General features: G+C 45.0%; 1 protein-coding gene across 1 annotated transcript in view; it reads right to left on the bottom strand.

Annotated features, from left to right (window-relative positions):
- The window catches only part of LOC126418545 (cytochrome P450 6j1-like), a 119,063-nt gene that overhangs the window by 44,565 nt on the left and 54,726 nt on the right, over positions 1-19,772 (bottom strand). Inside the window, exon 3 of the mRNA XM_050085360.1 lies at positions 1,707-1,869. Within this exon, the coding sequence (XP_049941317.1) occupies positions 1,707-1,869 (163 nt within the window). The remainder of the gene's footprint in view (positions 1-1,706; positions 1,870-19,772) is intronic.

Raw genomic sequence — 19,772 nt, 5'->3', positions numbered from 1 at the left:
AAAGGGCACAGGTCATCCCCATTCCCAAGAAGGGACATCGAATAGATGTGCAAATCTATAGACGTTACGTCAATCAGTTGTAGAATTTTAGAACATGTATTATGTTTGAGTAAATGACTTTTCTGGAGACTAGAAATCTACTCTGTAGGAATCAGCATGGGTTTTGAAAAAGACGATCGTGTGAAACCCAGCTCACGCTATTCGTCCACGAGACTCAAAGGGCCATAGACATGGGTTCCCAGGTAGATGCCGTGTTTCTTGACTTCCACAAGGTGTTTGATACAGTTCCCCACAGTCGTTTAGTGAACAAAGTAAGAACATATGGACTACCAGGCCAATTGTGTGATTGGATTGAAGAGTTCCTAGATAACACAATGCAGCATGTCATTCTCAGTGGAGAGAAGTCTTCCGAAGTAAGAGTGGTTTCAGGTGTGCCGCAGGGGAGTGTTGTAGGACCATTGCTGTTCACAATATATATATAAATGACCTTGTGGATAACATCGGAAGTTCACTGAGGCTTTTTGCAGATGATGCTGTAGTATATCGAGAGGTTGTAACAGTGGAAAATTGTACTGAAATGGAGGAGGATCTGCAACGAATTGACGCATGGTGCAGGGAATGGCAATTGAATCTCAATGTAGACAAGTGTAATGTGCTGTGAATACATAGTAAGAAATATCCTTTATCATTTAGCTACAATATAGTATGTCAGCAACTGTAAGCAGTCAATTCTATAAATTATCTGGGAATAGGTAGGAGGAGTGATTTAAAATGGAATGATCATATAAAATTAATCGTCAGTAGAGCAGATGCCAGACTGAGATTCATTGGAAGAATCCTAAGGAAATGCAGTCTGAAAACAAAGGAAGTAGATTACGGTACACTTGTTCACCCACTGCTTGAATACTGCTCACAGGTGTGGGATCCGTACCAGATAGGTTTGATAGAAGAGATAGAGAAGCTCCAACGAAGAGCAGCATGCTTCGTTACAGGATCATATAGTAATTGCAAAAGCATTACAGAGATGATAGATAAACTGCAGTGGACGACTCTGCAAGAGAGACGCTCAGTAGCTCGGTACAGGCTTTTGTTGAAGTTTTGAGAACATACCTTCACCGAGGAGTCAAGCAGTATATTGCTCCCTCCTATGTATATCTCATGAAGAGACCATGAGGATAAAATCAGAGAGATTATAGCCCACACAGAGGCATAATGAGAATCTTTCTTTCCACGAACAACACAAGAGTGGAATAGAAGGGAGAACTGATAGAGGTACTCAAGGTACTTTCTGCCACACACCATCAATTGGCTTGCGGAGTATGGATGTAGATGTAGATATGTTGTTGAGAGATGTGAAATATAAAACGAAATAGTATGCAGTGCAACTGCCCTGCCTTTTAAATGCAATATGTTCTTCGCAGTTTTCCCCTCTTCCCCTCCTCGCACTGAGACAGCATGGCATAGTGGTGGGAGATATATGTAGCAAGGCTGAGCACTTTGGCACCCATGCCTGGACAACACCTGTGAGCCAGTATCTTGACTGCCCCTGTGTTAAAGTGAATCACACTAAAAGACATCCATTTACAGTACCATCATAGTGAATTACAAAACTGAATCTGTCAATCAGGATAATGATGCAAATAATCACAATTCTGCTAAGAGATACAGATCTGAATGCCTCCTTAAGAAAAGCTATTAAGATGTACCTGTTGCCTCTGAGTGCAAGCAGACCTCTTCCAACCAGTGGATCAGTGTCTGGAGAAAGGTGAAAGTTGCGGTTCACAAAACTGCTAAAGTCCATAGACAGGATGTAGCTGGCTATAATTGGATCCCTGACTAATAACAGGGGTTGATCAAAGCAGAAGAGGCCTGAAACAGAAAACAGTTTACAAATATGCAACTTGAGTCTGTGCTACAATTTCCTTTTTATATATGAATAAAGTATCTTATGACTGTCTCCAGAAAATCTCCAACAAATTCTGGGCAAGTGTGCATTGTTGACACTTTGAATGAAAAGGTAGCAGTTTGTTAGGTACAATGCAGTAGGTAGTAATAGTAATGATGGTGGAATGCTTGACAAAGAAAGTACTGCTTGAATTAATTTCAGAAGCTAGAACTGTTAGCGTCATAATAATCTTGTCAACTCTAGAGGATGCTCACAAAGTGCAGTAAATTTCCCCCAACCAATAAAAACTGCCTCACTTTTGAACTTAGAATGTACTAGAAGCCTTCACAGTTCTAAGACCCCTACATATTATTTAACATTCTGGTTAAGATTCTTTAAGATATTTTCAGGAATGAGTACAGAGCCACTTTTAACAACTTGTATACTTCTCTCTCTCTCTCTCTCTCTCTCTCTCTCTCTCTCTCTCTCTCTCTCTCTCTCTCTCTCTTGCTCTGTGTCTAGCAGATACATTGTTCAAGAGAAGAAGGGAGGAATACAAGAAGATGTACTTAGGAAGGAAGGGCGTGGTGGAGGGCAAACAACAATACAACAATGGAGGTCCTTTATTCACAATCTGACCCTGAGCCATCCTTATTTTGTTGAATTATCATGTAAGTGTGTACTGGTGTGTGCAATAGCCTGCTTGTGTGTACCCTACTGTTTATGAGAAGTACCATATAATGCAGTCCCCACAAAAGTGATAAACTATGTGTAACATACTCATAACAGTGATCCAAATGTGTTATTAAATTTCAGTTGAAAAGAACAACGAGGAAAGTTTTTGATAGTCAGAGTACCACATGAAAGAGCTACTGGATATGTTCTTGGAGCAGCAAGTAGGAAGCTGCTTTATCAGAATTCAGTTGACTTGTACTGCCAGGATAATACTAGACATTTTTTGAACAGGTTTGATGATGGTTCAGCAACTTATTTGTCAAACTTGCAGGGTGTGAACGACAACTGAGTAACATATATTTGAATATCTCTCGTAATCTTTGGTGCCCAGTGATATCAGTGACAGTTTCAAGATGAAGATGGCTTGTGAAGGCTGTGGACCTCAAAAGGGCACCTCATCACAGCCTAACTAAAATTGTTGTTTATAGTTCACATATTGTTTGAATTAATTTTATAATGAGTTTGTAAAAGATCTGATTCTATAAAGTACATTCTCCATAACATGTAAATAAAATAACTATAATTTTACTCTGTTAATATACATGATTCCTTTTCCTGTTTAATAGAAGACTGGAATCACCTGGAAATGCTGAAAAACCAGCTAGGTCAGTTATAAAAGTTAAGTGACCTTTCTTAGGGATCATGATAATTATTTGATATATTATGTGATTTACCTAATATGAAATACCCTTCTTCTAACAGCGCACATGTCAACCCTGCTTTGCTGCTCATATAAGGATTATTGCGTATTCATGTGTTTTAATGTAAATGATTCATACCAACTTCCAAAATAAATCAGCCATGGGGTACACCATATATGAGGGTAAGTCAAATGAAAACATTAAATAATTTTTTAAATATTATTTATTGAGCAGAAGTGGTTCAAAGCTGTATCACTTTCCAACATAATCTCCCCCACGCTCAATGCAAGTCCTCCAGCTCTTACAAAGTGCATAAATTCCTTTAGAAAAAAATTCTTTTGGTAGTCCACGCAACCACTCATGCACCACATTGCATACCTCTTCATCAGAACGGAACTTATTTCCTCCCATTGCGTCTTTGAGTAGTCCAAACATATGGAAATCACTTGGGGCAAGGTCTGGTGAGTATGGTAGATGAGGAAGACACTCAAAATGCAAGTCTGTGATTGTTGCAACTGTTGTACAGGCAATGTGGGGCCTTGCATTGTCAAGTTGCAAAAAGGACACCCCTGCTGACAGTAATCCACATCACTTTGATTTGATTGCAGGCCGCAGATGATTTTTTAAGAGATCTGTGTATGATGCACTGGTGACATTGGTCCCTCTAGGCATGTAATGCTCCAAAATGATGCCTTTTTCATCCCAAAAGAGAGTCAGCATAACCTTCCCTGCTGATGGTTCTGTTTGAAACTTCTTTGGTTTTGGTGATGACGAATGCCGCCATTCCTTGCTCGCTCTCTTCATTTCCAGGAGGTGGAAGTGAACCCAGGTTTCATTCCCAGTAATGATTCTTGCAAGGAAGCTATCACCTTCTTGTTCAAAGCACCGTAGAAGTTCTTCACAAGCATCAACACATCGTTCTCTCATTTCAGGAGTCAACTGCCATGGGACCCATCTTGCAGACTCTTTGTGAAACTGGAGCACATCATGCACAAATGTGGTGTGCTGACCCATTACTAATCTGTAAACATGCTGCAATGTCATTCAGTGTCACTCAGTGGTTTTCCTTCACTATGGCTTCAACTACTGCAATGTTCTGTGGAGTCACAACTCATTGTGCCTGACCTGATCGAGGAGCATCTTCCACTGAAGTCACACCATGTGCGTACTTCCTACTCCATTCGTAGACTTGCTGCTGTGACAAACATGCATCACTGTACTGAACCTTCATTCGTCAATGAGTTTCAATAGGTTTCACACCTCCACTACGCAAAAACCAAATAACAGAACGCTGTTTTTTCCTGATGCAAGTCGCAAGTGGGGCAGCCATCTTTATACTGATACTGCAACGGTATGTGTGCATCTGCACTATGCTGCCATCTACAGGCCATTCTGCACACTTTTTGTAGCACGCTTACCAACTTACAGGATAACGGCGTGAAATTTCAATTTGTTATTACAAATTTAAGATTTTCATTTGACTCGCCCTCGTATGTAGTGAATAAAACCCAACTGCAAATTTCAGAGAAAAAGGTCTCAAGAATATTTTAGCTAAATTAGGTAACAGCATTGGAATAGTTAATTAAATAAGATAGTAGTCTTGAAACTGAGTGTAACTGTAATATGAAAGGTAAGAAGTTTCCAATTACAAAGACGTAAATTGTAGTCATCACTTTCACTGGTTGAATTTTTTGTATTATTTGTGAGGAATATCTGTCTGATTGTGTTTTCAAACTAAGTGGGTTTGTGCAGCATTTACTATGTTTGGCTCACGTTTGGGAAAAGTGGGCTCAACTCTGTGTCTGGCTATTCCAGTTTAGATTTTCCTAAATCTTTAAAGACCAATACTAGCATGGTGCCTTTGTAAATAATGAAACCAATTTCCTTCTCGATGCCTGTGCTATCCAAACTTGTGTTACACCTGTAATGTCTTTGTCATTGCTGGTACAGTAGTGGCCAACCACGCTGGCACTGTGGTGTGTGATGGTTCACGGTCAGGTCGAAGTCAGGTGGTCAATGGAGAATCAACCAGAACTCTAGGTAATGCTGACTCTGATGGTACATTCCTGTCTGACACCTGATGGCAGCATGAAACAATACTGAAAAATGAAATACACTACTTGCCATTAAAATTGCTACACCCTGAAGATGACGTGCTACAGATGCGAAATTTAACCGACAGGAAGAAGATGCTGTGATATGCAAATGATTAGCTTTTCAGAGCACTCACACAAGGTTGGCGCCGGTGGTGACACCTACAACGTGCTGACACGAGGAAAGTTTCCAACCGATTTCTCAGACACAAACAGCAGGTGACTGGCGTTGCCTGGTGAAACATTGTTGTGATGCCTTGTGTAAGGAGGAGAAATGTGTACCATCACGTTTCCGACTTTGATAAAGGTCGAATTGTAGCCTATTGCAATTGCGGTTTATCGTATCGCGACATTGCTGCTTGCGTTAGTTGAGATACAATGACTGTTAGTAGAATATGGAATCGATGGGTTCAGGAGGGTAATACGGAACGCCGTGCTGGATCCCAATGGCCTCGTATCACTAGCAGTCAAGATGAGAGGCATCTTATCCACATGGCTGTAACGGATTGTGCAGCCATGTCTCGATCCCTGAGTCAACAGATGGGGATGTTTGCAAGACAACAACCACCTGCATGAACAGTTCAACGAAGTTTGCAGCAGCATGGACTATCAGCTCGGAGACCATGGCTGCGGTTACCCTTGACGCTGCATCACAGACAGGAGCACCTGTGATGGTGTACTCAACGATGAACCTGGGTGCACGAATGGCAAAACGTCATTTTTTCGGATGAATCCAGGTTCTGTTTACAGCACCATGATGGTTGCATCCGTGTTTGGCGACATTGCGGTGAACACACATTGGAAGTGTGTATTCGTCATCGCCATACTGGCATATCACCCAGCGTGATGGTATGGGGTGCCATTGGTTACATGTCTGGGTCACGTCCTCTTCGCATTGATGGCACTTTGAACAGTGGAGGTTACATTTCAGATGTGTTACAGAAAATGTTCGACTGCTGACCTGGCCAGCACATTCTCCAGATCTCTCACCAATTGAAAATGTCTTGTCAATGGTGGTTGAGCAACTGGCTCGTCACAATACGTCAGTCACTACTCTTGATAAACTGTCGTATCGTGTTGAAGCTGCATGGGCAGCTGTACCTGTACACACCATCCAAGCTCTGTTTGACTCAATGCCCAGGCGTATCAAGGCCATTATTACCAGAGGTGATTGTTCTGGGTACTGATTTCTCAGGATCTATGCACCCAAATTGCGTGAAAATGTCATCACATGTCAGTTCTAGTATAATATATTTGTCCAATGAATACCCATTTATCATCTGAATTTCTTCTTGGTATAGCAATTTTAATGGCCAGTGGTGTATTTATTATGCACAAATAACAACAGTTGAGATATTGACATTCAGGCAGCTCATGCTGGTGGGCAGGAGGAAGTCAGCTGCCGCAATATGTGCTGATCAGCATAGGCTCATCACTCAGCTCCGTAATGAACAAGGCCAATGACCCAATGTACTACCATGGGGTTGTGCATGCACAGCAGTAGCTGCACACAGCTCCCAAGAGAAGATGACTGGGGCACCCATGACCCTGTTTAGACTACCCACAGAAAAAATCAGCCACCGGTAACAGTACCTGCCCTCATAAGCAGATGATGGGGAGCCATGTCAGCTGACCCTTCATCATATGGAAGAGCAGCTGCATGTCCCCAGTTGGGAATAAGAGACCCGCAGTGTGGAAGATGGCTGCAGTCATAGTTGATCACTCTGCCTGGTTCACAGCAATTGCAGCTGCCCACCATCTGCTTATGAAGGCATGCACTGTTGCCAGTAGTGATACCATATCCAGGTTAAGTTATTTTACTTTCATTACAGTCGACCACTGCAATGAATTTGTGGCATAGATAGGTCATATTGACCATGTTGTTGTTGTTGTGGTCTTCACTCCTGAGACTGGTTTGATGCAGCTCTCCATGCTACTCTATCCTGTGCAAGCTTTTTCATCTCCCAGTATCTACTGCAACCTACATCCTTCTGAATCTGCTTAGTGTATTCATCTCTTGGTCTCCCTCTACGATTTTTACCCTCCACGCTGCCCTCCAATACTAAATTGGTGATCCCTTGATGCCTCAGAACATGTCCTACCAACTGATCCCTTCTTCTGGTCAAGTTGTGCCACAAACTTCTCTTCTCCCCAATCCTATTCAATACTTCCTCATTAGTTATGTGATCTACCCATCGAATCTTCAGCATTCTTCTGTAGCACCACATTTCGAAAGCTTCTATTCTCTTCTTGTCCAAACTATTTATCGTCCATGTTTCACTTCCATACATGGCTACACTCCATACGAATACTTTCAGAAATGACTTCCTGACACTTAAATCAATACTGGATGTTAACAAATTTCTCTTCTTCAGAAACGCTTTCCTTGCCATTGCCAGCCTACATTTTATATCCTCTCTACTTTGACCATCATCAGTTATTTTGCTCCCCAAATAGCAAAACTCCTTTACTACTTTAAGTGCCTCATTTCCTAATCTAATTCCCTCAGCATCACCCGACTTAATTAGATTACACTCCATTATCCTTGTTTTGCTTTTGTTGATGTTCATCTTATATCCTCCTTTCAAGACACTGTCCATTCCATTCAACTGCTCTTGACCATAGACAACATTTATCTTTGTGACTCAGGTCACTCATCCGAGCTGCCATGTTAATCCAGTCTGTTCTTATACCTTGTACTGTGTGCACATGTATGATAGTTGTCAATATATATGTATGTGCAGATATTTGTATGTGGGGACAGTTTATTCTGTATACCACTATTCATATCCTGTTTCCATACTGGTGACCCTGAAGTTTCTACATCTTACGCGACTTCCACGCTGGGTGTTGTAAATCAAAAGGTTATGAGCACGCCGCCATGGACCTCACCCAATGCTTTGTTCAAAGATTTGGAAGCCCAACTATGACCACCGGGCCCCTTCAATCCTTCACCAATGGCCGGCTCTCCATTACTCCATAGTGATTTACAATCTCCAACCACGTTAACCTCAAACTTTGTTGTTCTACAACAGTCGAGTGCTACACCATTAACTCAAACAATGGAGTCTGGTTTTGTGTCACCTGACTGTGTTCACCAACATGTGAAGTGTGAAGTGGATAATATTCAGAACTGTGTACTTACCAACTGATCGTATTATGTTCAAAGCGATCTACATTCGCATGCGTACTTTGACTGTCAACGGGCCGCAACAGCAGTTACTGCCGTGCTGTGTGCAACGCCGCCATTTGTGCAAAATGCACCCGGCCACTATCAATCATGACCTGTTCCAGTTTTGCCTCATTTGCAGACTAAAGATTGACATTTTTGTGTGCAATATTCTCCTTATGCACCCCCCAGATCTGTTGCTCAACTTTTTGACCATGTGGCTTCGAGTACATCTTTCGGCATTTCACCTTCCAGGGGCATCTTACCACACCGCAGTGATCTTCCACAAGTTCCACCAGTGATTTATAGTCTGACACCACGGAGCATGTTTTCAATGTGCACGGAGAACTCACACTTCTGTCACATGAGTTACCAACCCACCCACCTGCGTGCCCCCACACTCGCAGGAGGCCCCAGTTCTGACCGCTCAGCCACTTGCCTCTCCCATAGCTCTGCCTGTGTCTGCCATGCTGGCCTTCCACATTATTTCCGAGGTGGGCAAATTCAAATCAGTACCTGTAACCTACGGTCCAGTTTACAGGATCACTAGACGTAATGCGCAACCGCTCGTTCCCACTGTACTGACCGTGCCAGCCATGTCATGTCGTGACACTTCATGGACAATGTAACCCGCCATTGCTATGGACGTTCTTGCCAGTAACACACCCACGACTACTGTGCCGGCCTGCTGTATGGCCTCTTCTGCCAGAGACCAGCCAGTTTCCCAAGGGACACTGAAGCTGCCTTTGTCCCTTCCCCCAGGTCATCTGCCGAAGCTGCCAACTTTATAAGAAGACAACTCTGTGTCATGGTTTGTGCTTGTCGAGCATCTTTTCGAGTTGCATCATGTGTCCAACAACAACTCTAAATTCCTGTGTCTCGTCATGCACTTCTATGATCACTCAGACTTCATTTGCGATTTACTCCTCTCGCCACCACCTTCACCAAAGTACGATTTCACGAAGAAAAGATGATGGAACCACAAGAATTAATCACCAAGATCTTGTACGAGGAACACCTGAGGGACTGAACTCCATCACAACTGTCGCACCACTTTCGGTTACTTGTGAGTGAACATACCATGCCAGACGTCACGCTGTGGGCAGTGTGGTCTGCCAAATTGCCTACTGACCTACTGATCCACCTGCTACTGCACTCCTTCGAGTGAATCAGCTCTTGTTTCCGCATCACAGACCAACTGTATTCATTGCTATGACAACACCAACGAGCTCACCACTCACTGCTAGTTGGCACAACTGCTCCTGCTTATTGGCCGTCAGCTGGCAGAAGCAGGGCTCACTCCACCTCCGCGCCTTCTATGTTGCCTGGGAGTATCTGCTCACTCTCTCCACTGTCCGAGCACTCCAGGATCGTCCACGCACCATACATGCTGGTATACATGCCGGAACAAATCAATGAGGACAAGCCTTGTCCACTGCCGCAGTCACCACCACCACCACCACCGCATCCGGCTAGTCCGTACTGCTGGTACCACAAGATTTTCAGCGATAATGCCAAGAAGTGCCGATTACCTTGTCAGCACCCAAACGCCGATCGCTGGACCTAAAAGACGCCAAGTCCTGCACGGAATCTCACGGGCGTCCACATCCATTGCACTCCGTCCACTCGTCCGCCCAGCTGAGCGGTCTTTCGTACGTGACTGACATTTCGTCACGGCTCGTTTTCCTAGTCAACAGTGGTGCTGACGTGTCTGTTATACTGACATCGATGGCTCCCCTCGCCTTTTCACTGACGAAGTCACTTCTACGAGCTATCAACACATCAACGTTACAAACCTCAGGCTCTGTCAAAGTTATGGGGCACCTATCTCCTTCTCAGTGTTTTTCGTGGACTTTCTACATTGCCAACATCGAATAACCAATTCCCGGTATGGATTTTTTGTCCCATTACAAACTCTCTCTGAATGTAGTTCAGGGCTCAGTGCTACACCATCCCGCTAACACTCAGATACTGCGCTCCCGCACTTATGTTCCACGTTCTGCTTCTCTTGCGACATGTGAGTTAGTACACAAGTGCTCCACCCTCGTGGGTGATATTGTGACCTGCGTCACTAACCTACTGTCAGAATATGACTCGGCGGCACAACTCCATAGGGAAAATGATGAGCTGAAACAATGAATAGCAGACACTTACAATGAGCTCATCGCGGCTCGTACCTCACTGCTGAAACTGTAGTCCACAGTCCCACCACCTAATCATGTTTCTCCTGCAGACACCAACTCGGATGCTCATCAGGTTAGTCCAAAAACATTAATTGCATGTGACGATTCGCATCTGGTAGACTCTGCATCCCCGGCACACTCGCCACATTTACTGCAATATGTGTCAGACAGTGCTTCCAATAACAGTCGTGCACGCGATACGACCACGCCCACCACGTGGGCAACGGCCCTGCATGTTGATAAACATTCCACCTCTCTCGTGCGCCAGCCACGTGACTCGGCGGCCATCACTGTTCCACCTGTGATGCCAACGCCGCTCTTGCCCGCTCCAGATACCATGTGCAAGGTTGACAGCAAACGATCGCCAAACATTCCAACCCAATCTGCACTGCACACACAGCCGCCCTCTCCAAACATGTGCACGCCATGCTCACATACAAGACATGTGACTTCCGTGCTGCCTTTTTGCACTCGCACTAATGGCTACGCCTCATCACCCACACCAATACACTGATCAGTCTCATGTGCAGTTCTCAGTTTGTTCCGTCACCGACAAAATGACCCTCTATTAGGCCCAAGATTAGATGCCTCAACCCTATTAAGTTGCATGCAGCCCAGCAGCAAATTAACAAACTTTTGGAGGCAGGTATCCTGCAACCATCAGACAGCAACTGGTCTGCATTGATCCACCTCGTCCTCAAACATGATGGTTCATTCCGAATGTGTGGCAACTACAGACATTTAAACGCTCATGCTGTCATGGACAATTATCCCGTGCCTAACATAAATGATTTCACTCATATGTTATTGGGTGCTACAATCTTCAGTCTTATAGACTGTGAACGTGCCTAACACCAGATTCCCTTAGCGCCGGATGACATCCCTAAAACAGCTATTATCATGCCGCTTTGTTTGTTCCAATAAAACTTCATGCGATTCAGCCTAAAAAATGTGGCACAAACTTGGCAGCGTTTCATTGGCTCCACCTTACGATAGATCAAGTTTTGCTTCACATATCTGGATGCCATACTCATTTTCAGCAAGTCAGCTGAGGAACATGAAAATCATTTATCCACGGTCTTCCAGATCTTGAACTCCAACGTCGTCGAGGTCAACAAAGAAAACTTCCAGTTGCGTCAGCCTTCCATCACTTTCTTGGGTTACGCCATCTCCACCGATGGAATAAAGCCTCCCAAATCTCACGAGCATGTCATCACTTCACTGCCACCCCCTGCTACTTACAAAGAACTCCGACGTTTCCTGGGCACAATGAATTTACTGTCATCACCTGCCTTCTGTCTCTGCAGTGCTGGTCCTGCTGACAGACTCACTTTCAGGTAAACGGACTTCAGGTCTCAAACCCATTCGCTGGACTGCACCAATGCTGGAGGCTTTCAATACATTAAAGACTTCTTTAGCTCACGCCGTGACACTCACCCACCCCGACCCCTCGGCAAAGTTGTTCATCACTACGGACGCCAGTGACGTCACAGTGGAAGTGGTACTACATCAATGCAAGACGGAAAAGGTTTCCCCTCTTCATTTCTTCTCTAGAAAAACTATCAAAAGCTCAAAAGAAATACTCCACTTTCGATAGAGAACTCCTTGTGGTCTATGATGCCATCATACACTTCCACCCCAACAGGGAGGGTCGCTCGTTCTTCATCCTCACGGATCACAAACCACTGGCAGACACTTTCTGAAACCCCCCTGAGGACCCACCCCCTTGGCGTTTCTGTCACTTTGATCTAGTCTCCCAATTCACAACCAATGTTCGCTACATCAAAGGCATGGACATCATCACTGCAGATTTTTTTTCGTGGACCAATACTATTTCACACATCATTGACTTATCCAACCTGGCTGCCCTACAAGCCTCCAACAAGGAATCTCAAGCTCTCCTCACAGACCCTCAAACACCCCTTGTGTTTACCAAAGCTAAATTCCCTGGCGTTGTGGACGAGGTGTGGTGCGACTCTTGTACCAGTACCTTAAGTCCGTTACTCCCACCCCTCTGCATCGGCAGGCCTTCGATGCTCTGCATAACCTCGCTCACCTTGGCATCTGCACCGCTACACGGCTCATCTCTGAGCATTTTGTTTGGAAAAATATAAAGCGGGACTGTCAGACCTGGGCAAACAGCTGCGTCCCCTGCCAAAGCAACAAAATTGGCCGCCACACCACCCCACCACTGGACAAGTTCAACATCCCTCCAGGATGATTTCGTCATGTACATATCGATCTTATAGGTCGTCTTCCACCGCTGGAGGGCCACAGATACATTCTATCCACAACTGACTGCACGCCCCGCTGAGTAGAGGCAGTCCCCTTACCTAACATCACTGCTGAGACCATGGCCAAGGGTTTTATCTCCTCACGGATTGCTAGGTTCGGTTTTCCGACCACCATCACCACTGACCAGGGTCAGCAGTTTGGGTCTTCCCTGTTCGCCATTTTATGTAATGTCCACAGTATAAAGAAAATTCACACCACAGCCTACCACCCACAAAGCAAAGGGTTAGCGGAATGGTGGCACCACACTCTAAAAATGGCGCTCACGTGCTACAACTGCCTCTGGTCCGAAGCACTTCCATGGGTACTGCTCAGCCTCCATTCAACTTTCAAGCCCAACTTACAGGGACCTATCTCAGAATTCGTTTTCAGGGAGAACCCCATCCTACCAGAGGAACGCATTCAGCCTCAAGTACCTGAAGACTTCTCCCTCTCCCTGGATTTCGTAAGTCGCATGCACACCCACTTCAAACATGCACGCCTGCACCCACCTATCAGCCACTCCCTGCCGGACACTTAAGTGCTAACTGCTCTCAACACTTGCTCCCATGTAATGTTGAGAGACGATTCAGTCCAACAGCCTCTGCAACCACCTTATCTAGGCCCCTATACAGGGTGAGTCACCTAACGTTACCGCTGGATATATTTCGTAAACCACATCAAATACTGATGAACCGATTCCACAGACCGAACGTGAGGAGAGGGGCTAGTGTAATTGTTTAATACAAACCATACAAAAATGCACAGTAGTACGTTTTTTAACACAAACCTACATTTTTTTAAATAGGACCATGTTTGTTTTGTTAGCACATCTGAACATATAAACAAATACGTAATCAGTGCCGTTTGTTGTATTGTAAAATGTTAATTACATCTGGAGATATTGTAACCTAAACTTGATGCCTTCCCCCCATGAACCATGGACCTTGCCGTTGGTGGGGAGGCTTGCGTGCCTCAGCAATACAGATAGCCGTACCATAGGTGCAACCACAATGGAGGGGTATCTGTTGAGAGGCCAGACAAACGTGTGGTTCCTGAAGAGGGGCAGCAGCCTTTACAGTAGTTGCAGGGGCAACAGTCTGGATGACTGACTAATCTGGCCTTGTAACAATAACCAAAACGGCCTTGCTGTGCTGGTACTGCGAACGGCTGAAAGCAAGGGGAAACTATGGCCATAATTTTTCCCTAGGGCATGCAGCTTTACTGTATGGTTAAATGATGATGGCATCCTCTTGGGTAAAATATTCCGGAGGTAAAATACACTCCTGGAAATGGAAAAAAGAACACATTGACACCGGTGTGTCAGACCCACCATACTTGCTCCGGACACTGCGAGAGGGCTGTACAAACAATGATCACACGCACGGCACAGCGGACACACCAGGAACCGCGGTGTTGGCCGTCGAATGGCGCTAGCTGCGCAGCATTTGTGCACCGCCGCCGTCAGTGTCAGCCAGTTTGCCGTGGCATACGGAGCTCCATCGCAGTCTTTAACACTGGTAGCATGCCGCGACAGCGTGGACGTGAACCGTATGTGCAGTTGACGGACTTTGAGCGAGGGCGTATAGTGGGCATGCGGGAGGCCGGGTGGACGTACCGCCGAATTGCTCAACACATGGAGCGTGAGGTCTCCACAGTACATCGATGTTGTCGCCAGTGGTCGGCGGAAGGTGCACGTGCCCGTCGACCTGCGACCGGACCGCAGCGACGCACGGATGCACGCCAAGACCGTAGGATCCTACGCAGTGCCGTAGGGGACCGCACCGCCACTTCCCAGCAAATTGGGGACACTGTTGCTCCTGGGGTATCGGCGAGGACCATTCGCAACCGTCTCCATGAAGCTGGGCTACGGTCCCACACACCGTTAGGCCGTCTTCCGCTCACGCCCCAACATCGTGCAGCCCGCCTCCAGTGGTGTCGCGACAGGCGTGAATGGAGGGACGAATGGAGACGTGTCATCTTCAGCGATGAGAGTCGCTTCTGCCTTGGTGCCAATGATGGTCGTATGCGTGTTTGGCGCCGTGCAGGTGAGCGCCACAATCAGGACTGCATATGACCGAGGCACACAGGGCCAACACCCGGCATCATGGTGTGGGGAGCGATCTCCTACACTGGCCGTACACCACTGGTGATCATCGAGGGGACATTCAATAGTGCACGGTACATCCAAACCGTCATCGAACCCATCGTTCTACCATTGCTAGACCGGCAAGGGAACTTGCTGTTCCAACAGGACAATGTACGTCCGCATGTATCCCGTGCCACCCAACGTGCTCTAGAAGGTGTAAGTCAACTACCCTGGCCAGCAAGATCCCCGGATCTGTCCCCCATTGAGCATGTTTGGGACTGGATGAAGCGTCGTCTCACGCGGTCTGCACGTCCAGCACGAAAGCTGGTCCAACTGAGGCGCCAGGTGGAAATGGCATGGCAAGCCGTTCCACAGGACTACATCCAGCATCTCTACGATCGTCTCCATGGGATAATAGCAGCCTGCATTGCTGCGAAAGGTGGATATACACTGTACTAGTGCCGACATTGTGCATGCTCTGTTGCCTGTGTCTATGTGCCTGTGGTTCTGTCAGTGTGATCATGTGATGTATCTGACCCCAGGAATGTGTCAATAAAGTTTCCCCTTCCTGGGACAATGAATTCACGGTGTTCTTATTTCAATTTCCAGGAGTGTAGTCCCCCATTCGGATCTCTGGGCGGGGACTACTCAAGAGGATGTCGTTACCAGGAGAAAGAAAACTGGCGTTCTACGGATCGGAGCGTGGAATATCAGATCCCTTAATCGGGCAGGTAGGTTAGAAAATTTAAAAATGGAAATGGATAGGTTAAAGTTAGATATAGTGGGAATTAGTCAAGTTCGGTGGCAGGAGGAACAAGACTTTCGGTCAGGTGACTACAAGGTTATAAACACAAAATCAAATAGGGGTAATGCAGGAGTAGGTTTAATAATAAATAGGAAAATAGGAATGCGAGTAAGCTACTACAAACAGCATAGTGAACACATTATTGTGGCCAAGATGGATACGAAGCCCACACCTACTACAGTAGTACAAGTTTATATGCCAACTAGCTCTGCAGATGACGAAGAAATTGAAGAAATGTATGATGAAATAAAAGAAATTATTCAGATAGTGAAGAGTGATGAAAATTTAATAGTCATGGATGACTGGAATTCGGTAGCAGGAAAAGGGGCAGAAGCAAACATAGTAGGTGAATATGGATTGGAGCTAAGAAATGAAAGAGGAAGCCGTCTGGTAGAATTTTGCACAGAGCACAACTTAATCATAGCTAACACTTGGTTCAAGAATCATAAAAGAAGGCTGTATACATGGAAGAAGCCTGGAGATACTGACAGGTTTCAGATAGATTATATAATGGTAAGACAGAGATTTAGGAACCAGGTTTTAAATTGTAAGACATTTCCAGGGGCAGATGTGGACTCTGACCACAACCTATTGGTTATGACCTGTAGATTAAAACTGAAGAAACTGCAAAAAGGTGGGAATTTAAGGAGATGGGACCTGGATAAATTATAAGAACCTGAGGTTGTACAGAGTTTCAGGGAGAGCATAAGGGAACAATTGACAGGAATGGGGGAAAGAAATACAGTAGAAGAAGAATGGGTAGCTTTGAGGGATGAAGTAGTAAGGCAGCAGAGGATCAAGTAGGTAAAAAGACGAGGGCTAGTAGATATCCTTGTGTAACAGAAGAAATATTGAATTTAATTGATGAAAGGAGAAAATATAAAAATGCAGTAAATGAAACAGGCAAAAAGGAATACAAACGTCTCAAAAATGAGATCGACAGGAAGTTCAAAATGGCTAAGCAGGGATGGCTAGAGGACAAATGTAAGGATGTAGAGGCTTATCTCAGTAGGGGTAAGATAGATACTGCCTACAGGAAAATTAAAGAGACCTTTGAAGATAAGAGAACCACTTGTATGAACATCAAGAACTCAGATGGAAACCCAGTTCTAAGCAAAGAAGGGAAAGCAGAAAGATGGAAGGAGTATATAGGGGGTCTATACAAGGGCGATGTACTTGAGGACAATATTATGGAAATGGAAGAGGATGTAGATGAAGATGAAATGGGAGATACGATACTGCGTGAAGAGTTTGACACAGCACTGAAAGACCTGAGTCGAAACAAGGCCCCCGGAGTAGACAACATTCCATTGGAACTACTGACAGCCTTGGGAGAGTCAGTCCTGACAAAACTCTACCATCTGTCGAGCAAGATGTATGAAACAGGTGAAATACCCTAGACTTCAAGAATATAACAATTCCAATCCCAAAGAAAGCAGGTGTTGACAGAAGTAAAAATTACCGAACAATCAGTTTAATAAGCCACAGCTGCAAAATACTAACACGAATTCTTTACAGAAGAATGGAAAAACTAGTAGAAGCCGACCTCGGGGAAGATCAGTTTGGATTCTGTAGAAATACTGGAACACGTGAGGCAATACTGACCTTACGACTTATCTTAGAAGAAAGATTAAGGTAAGGCAAACCTATGTTTCTAGCATTTGTAGACTTAGATAAAGCTTTTGACAATGTTGACTGGAATACTCTCTTTCAAATTCTGAAGGTGGCAAGGGAAAATACAGGGAGCGAAAGGCTATTTACAATTTGTACAGAAACCAGATGGCAGTTATAAGAGTTGAGGGACATGAAAGGGAAGCAGTGGTTGGCAAGGGAGTAAGACAGGGTTGTAGCCTCTCTCCGATGTTATTCAATCTGTATATTGAGCAAGCAGTAAAGGAAACAAAAGAAAAGTTCGGAGTAGGTATTAAAATCCAGTGAGAAGAAATAAAAACTTTGAGGTTCACCGATGACATTGTAATTCTGTCAGAGACAGCAAAGGACTTGGAAGAGCAGTTGAATGGAATGGACAGTGTCTTGAAAGGAGGATATAAGATGACCATCAACAAAAGCAAAACGAGGATAATGGAATGTAGTCGAATTAAGTCAGGTGATGCTGAGGGAATTAGATTAGGAAATGAGACACTTAAAGTAGTAAAGGAGTTTTGCTATTTGGGGAGCAAAATAACTGATGATGGTCGAAGTAGAGAGGATATAAAATGTAGACTGGCAATGGCAAGGAAAGCATTTCTGAAGAAGAGAAATTTGTTAACATCGAGTATAGATTTAAGTGTCAGGAAGTCATTTCTGAAAGTATTTGTATGGAGTGTAGCCATGTATGGAAGTTAAACATGGACAATAAATAGTTTGGACAAGAAGAGAATAGAAGCTTTCGAAATGTGGTGCTGCAGAAGAATGCTGACGATTAGATGGGTAGGTCACATAACTAATGAAGAGGTATTGAATAGGATTGGGGAGAAGAGAAATTTGTGGCACAACTTGACAAGAAGAAGGGATCGGTTGGTAGGACATGTTCTGAGGCATCAAGGGATCACCAATTTAGTATTGGAGGGCAGCGTGGAGGGTAAAAATCGTAGAGGGAGACCAAGAGATGAATACACTAAGCAGATTCAGAAGGATGTGGGTTGCAGTAGGTACTGGGAGATGAAGAAGCTTGCACTGGATAGAGTAGCATGGAGAGCTGCATCAAACCAGTCTCAGGACTGAAGACCACAACAACAACAACAACAAAATTGACGCTTGAAACCTCCGATGTTCAGTTGTGTGTCGTAACAAACCCGGGCCACGGTCAGCGAGCAGCATCTGCAGGGACATGTTTACGATGACGACCGTGTTTACGAGTGTGGCTGTAGTGCACTGTTGTGGTTTGGTCTGGCTGTTGCAGTGTCCGCATGTAGTGCTTGCTGCTATTGTTATTCTGCATTTGTCTCCACATGCAGACCAACTGTAGTACACCGTGTTACCAAACGTCTGTGATAGTGTAGTGTTGTAGGAACTGTGACCATGGTGTATTCGAACTCTGAAAAGGCGGTGATGATACTCATCTATGGCGACTGTCGACGAAATGCAGCTGAAGCCTGCAGGGTGTATGCAGAATGGTATCTGGACAGAGAGCATCCAATGTTCTGCACATTGCAAAACATCTACCGCCAATTGTATGCAACAGGTATGGTCGTAGCACGCAAACGGGTCCGTAACAGGCCCATCACAGGAGAAGTGGGTGCAGTTGGTGTGTTAACTGCTGTTGCCATGAACCCACACATGAGTACACGGGACATTGTGAGAGCCGGTGGACTGAGTCAAAGTAGTGTCGTGCACATACTGCATCGTCACTGCTTTCACCCGTTTCATGTGTCGCTACATCAGCAATTACATGGTGATGACTTTAATCATCGAGTGCAATTCTATCAATGGGCATTAACAGACAATGCGTTGCAGTTCTACCTGTTTACCAATGAAGCGGGTTTCACAAACCACAGGGCAGTGAATCTACGGAACATGCATTACTGGTCCATGGACAATCCTCACTGGCTCAGACAGGTAGAGCGACAGTGACTGTGGACTGTAAATGTATGGTGCGGAATCATTGGCGACCACCTCATTGGTCCTCACTTCATTGCAGGGGCCAAACAGCTGCAACATACATCGTGTTTCTACAGAATGATCTGCCAACGTTGCTCGAAAATGTCCCACTGGAAACGCATCGACGTATGTGGTATCAGCATGATGGTGCACCTGCACATTCCGCAATTAACACTAGGCTGACCCTTGACAAGATGTTCGACGGGCGTTTCATAGGAAGTGGAGGACGCATAAATTGGCCAGCCCATTCTCCTGATCTTACACCTCTGGACTTCTTTCTGTGGGGTACGTTAAAGGAGAA

Source organism: Schistocerca serialis, chromosome 9, assembly GCF_023864345.2.
Source record: "Schistocerca serialis cubense isolate TAMUIC-IGC-003099 chromosome 9, iqSchSeri2.2, whole genome shotgun sequence".
Taxonomy (NCBI): domain Eukaryota; kingdom Metazoa; phylum Arthropoda; class Insecta; order Orthoptera; family Acrididae; genus Schistocerca; species Schistocerca serialis.
The sequence above is the reverse complement of the archived record's forward strand: the minus strand, read 5'-3'. Positions and strand labels throughout refer to the sequence as shown.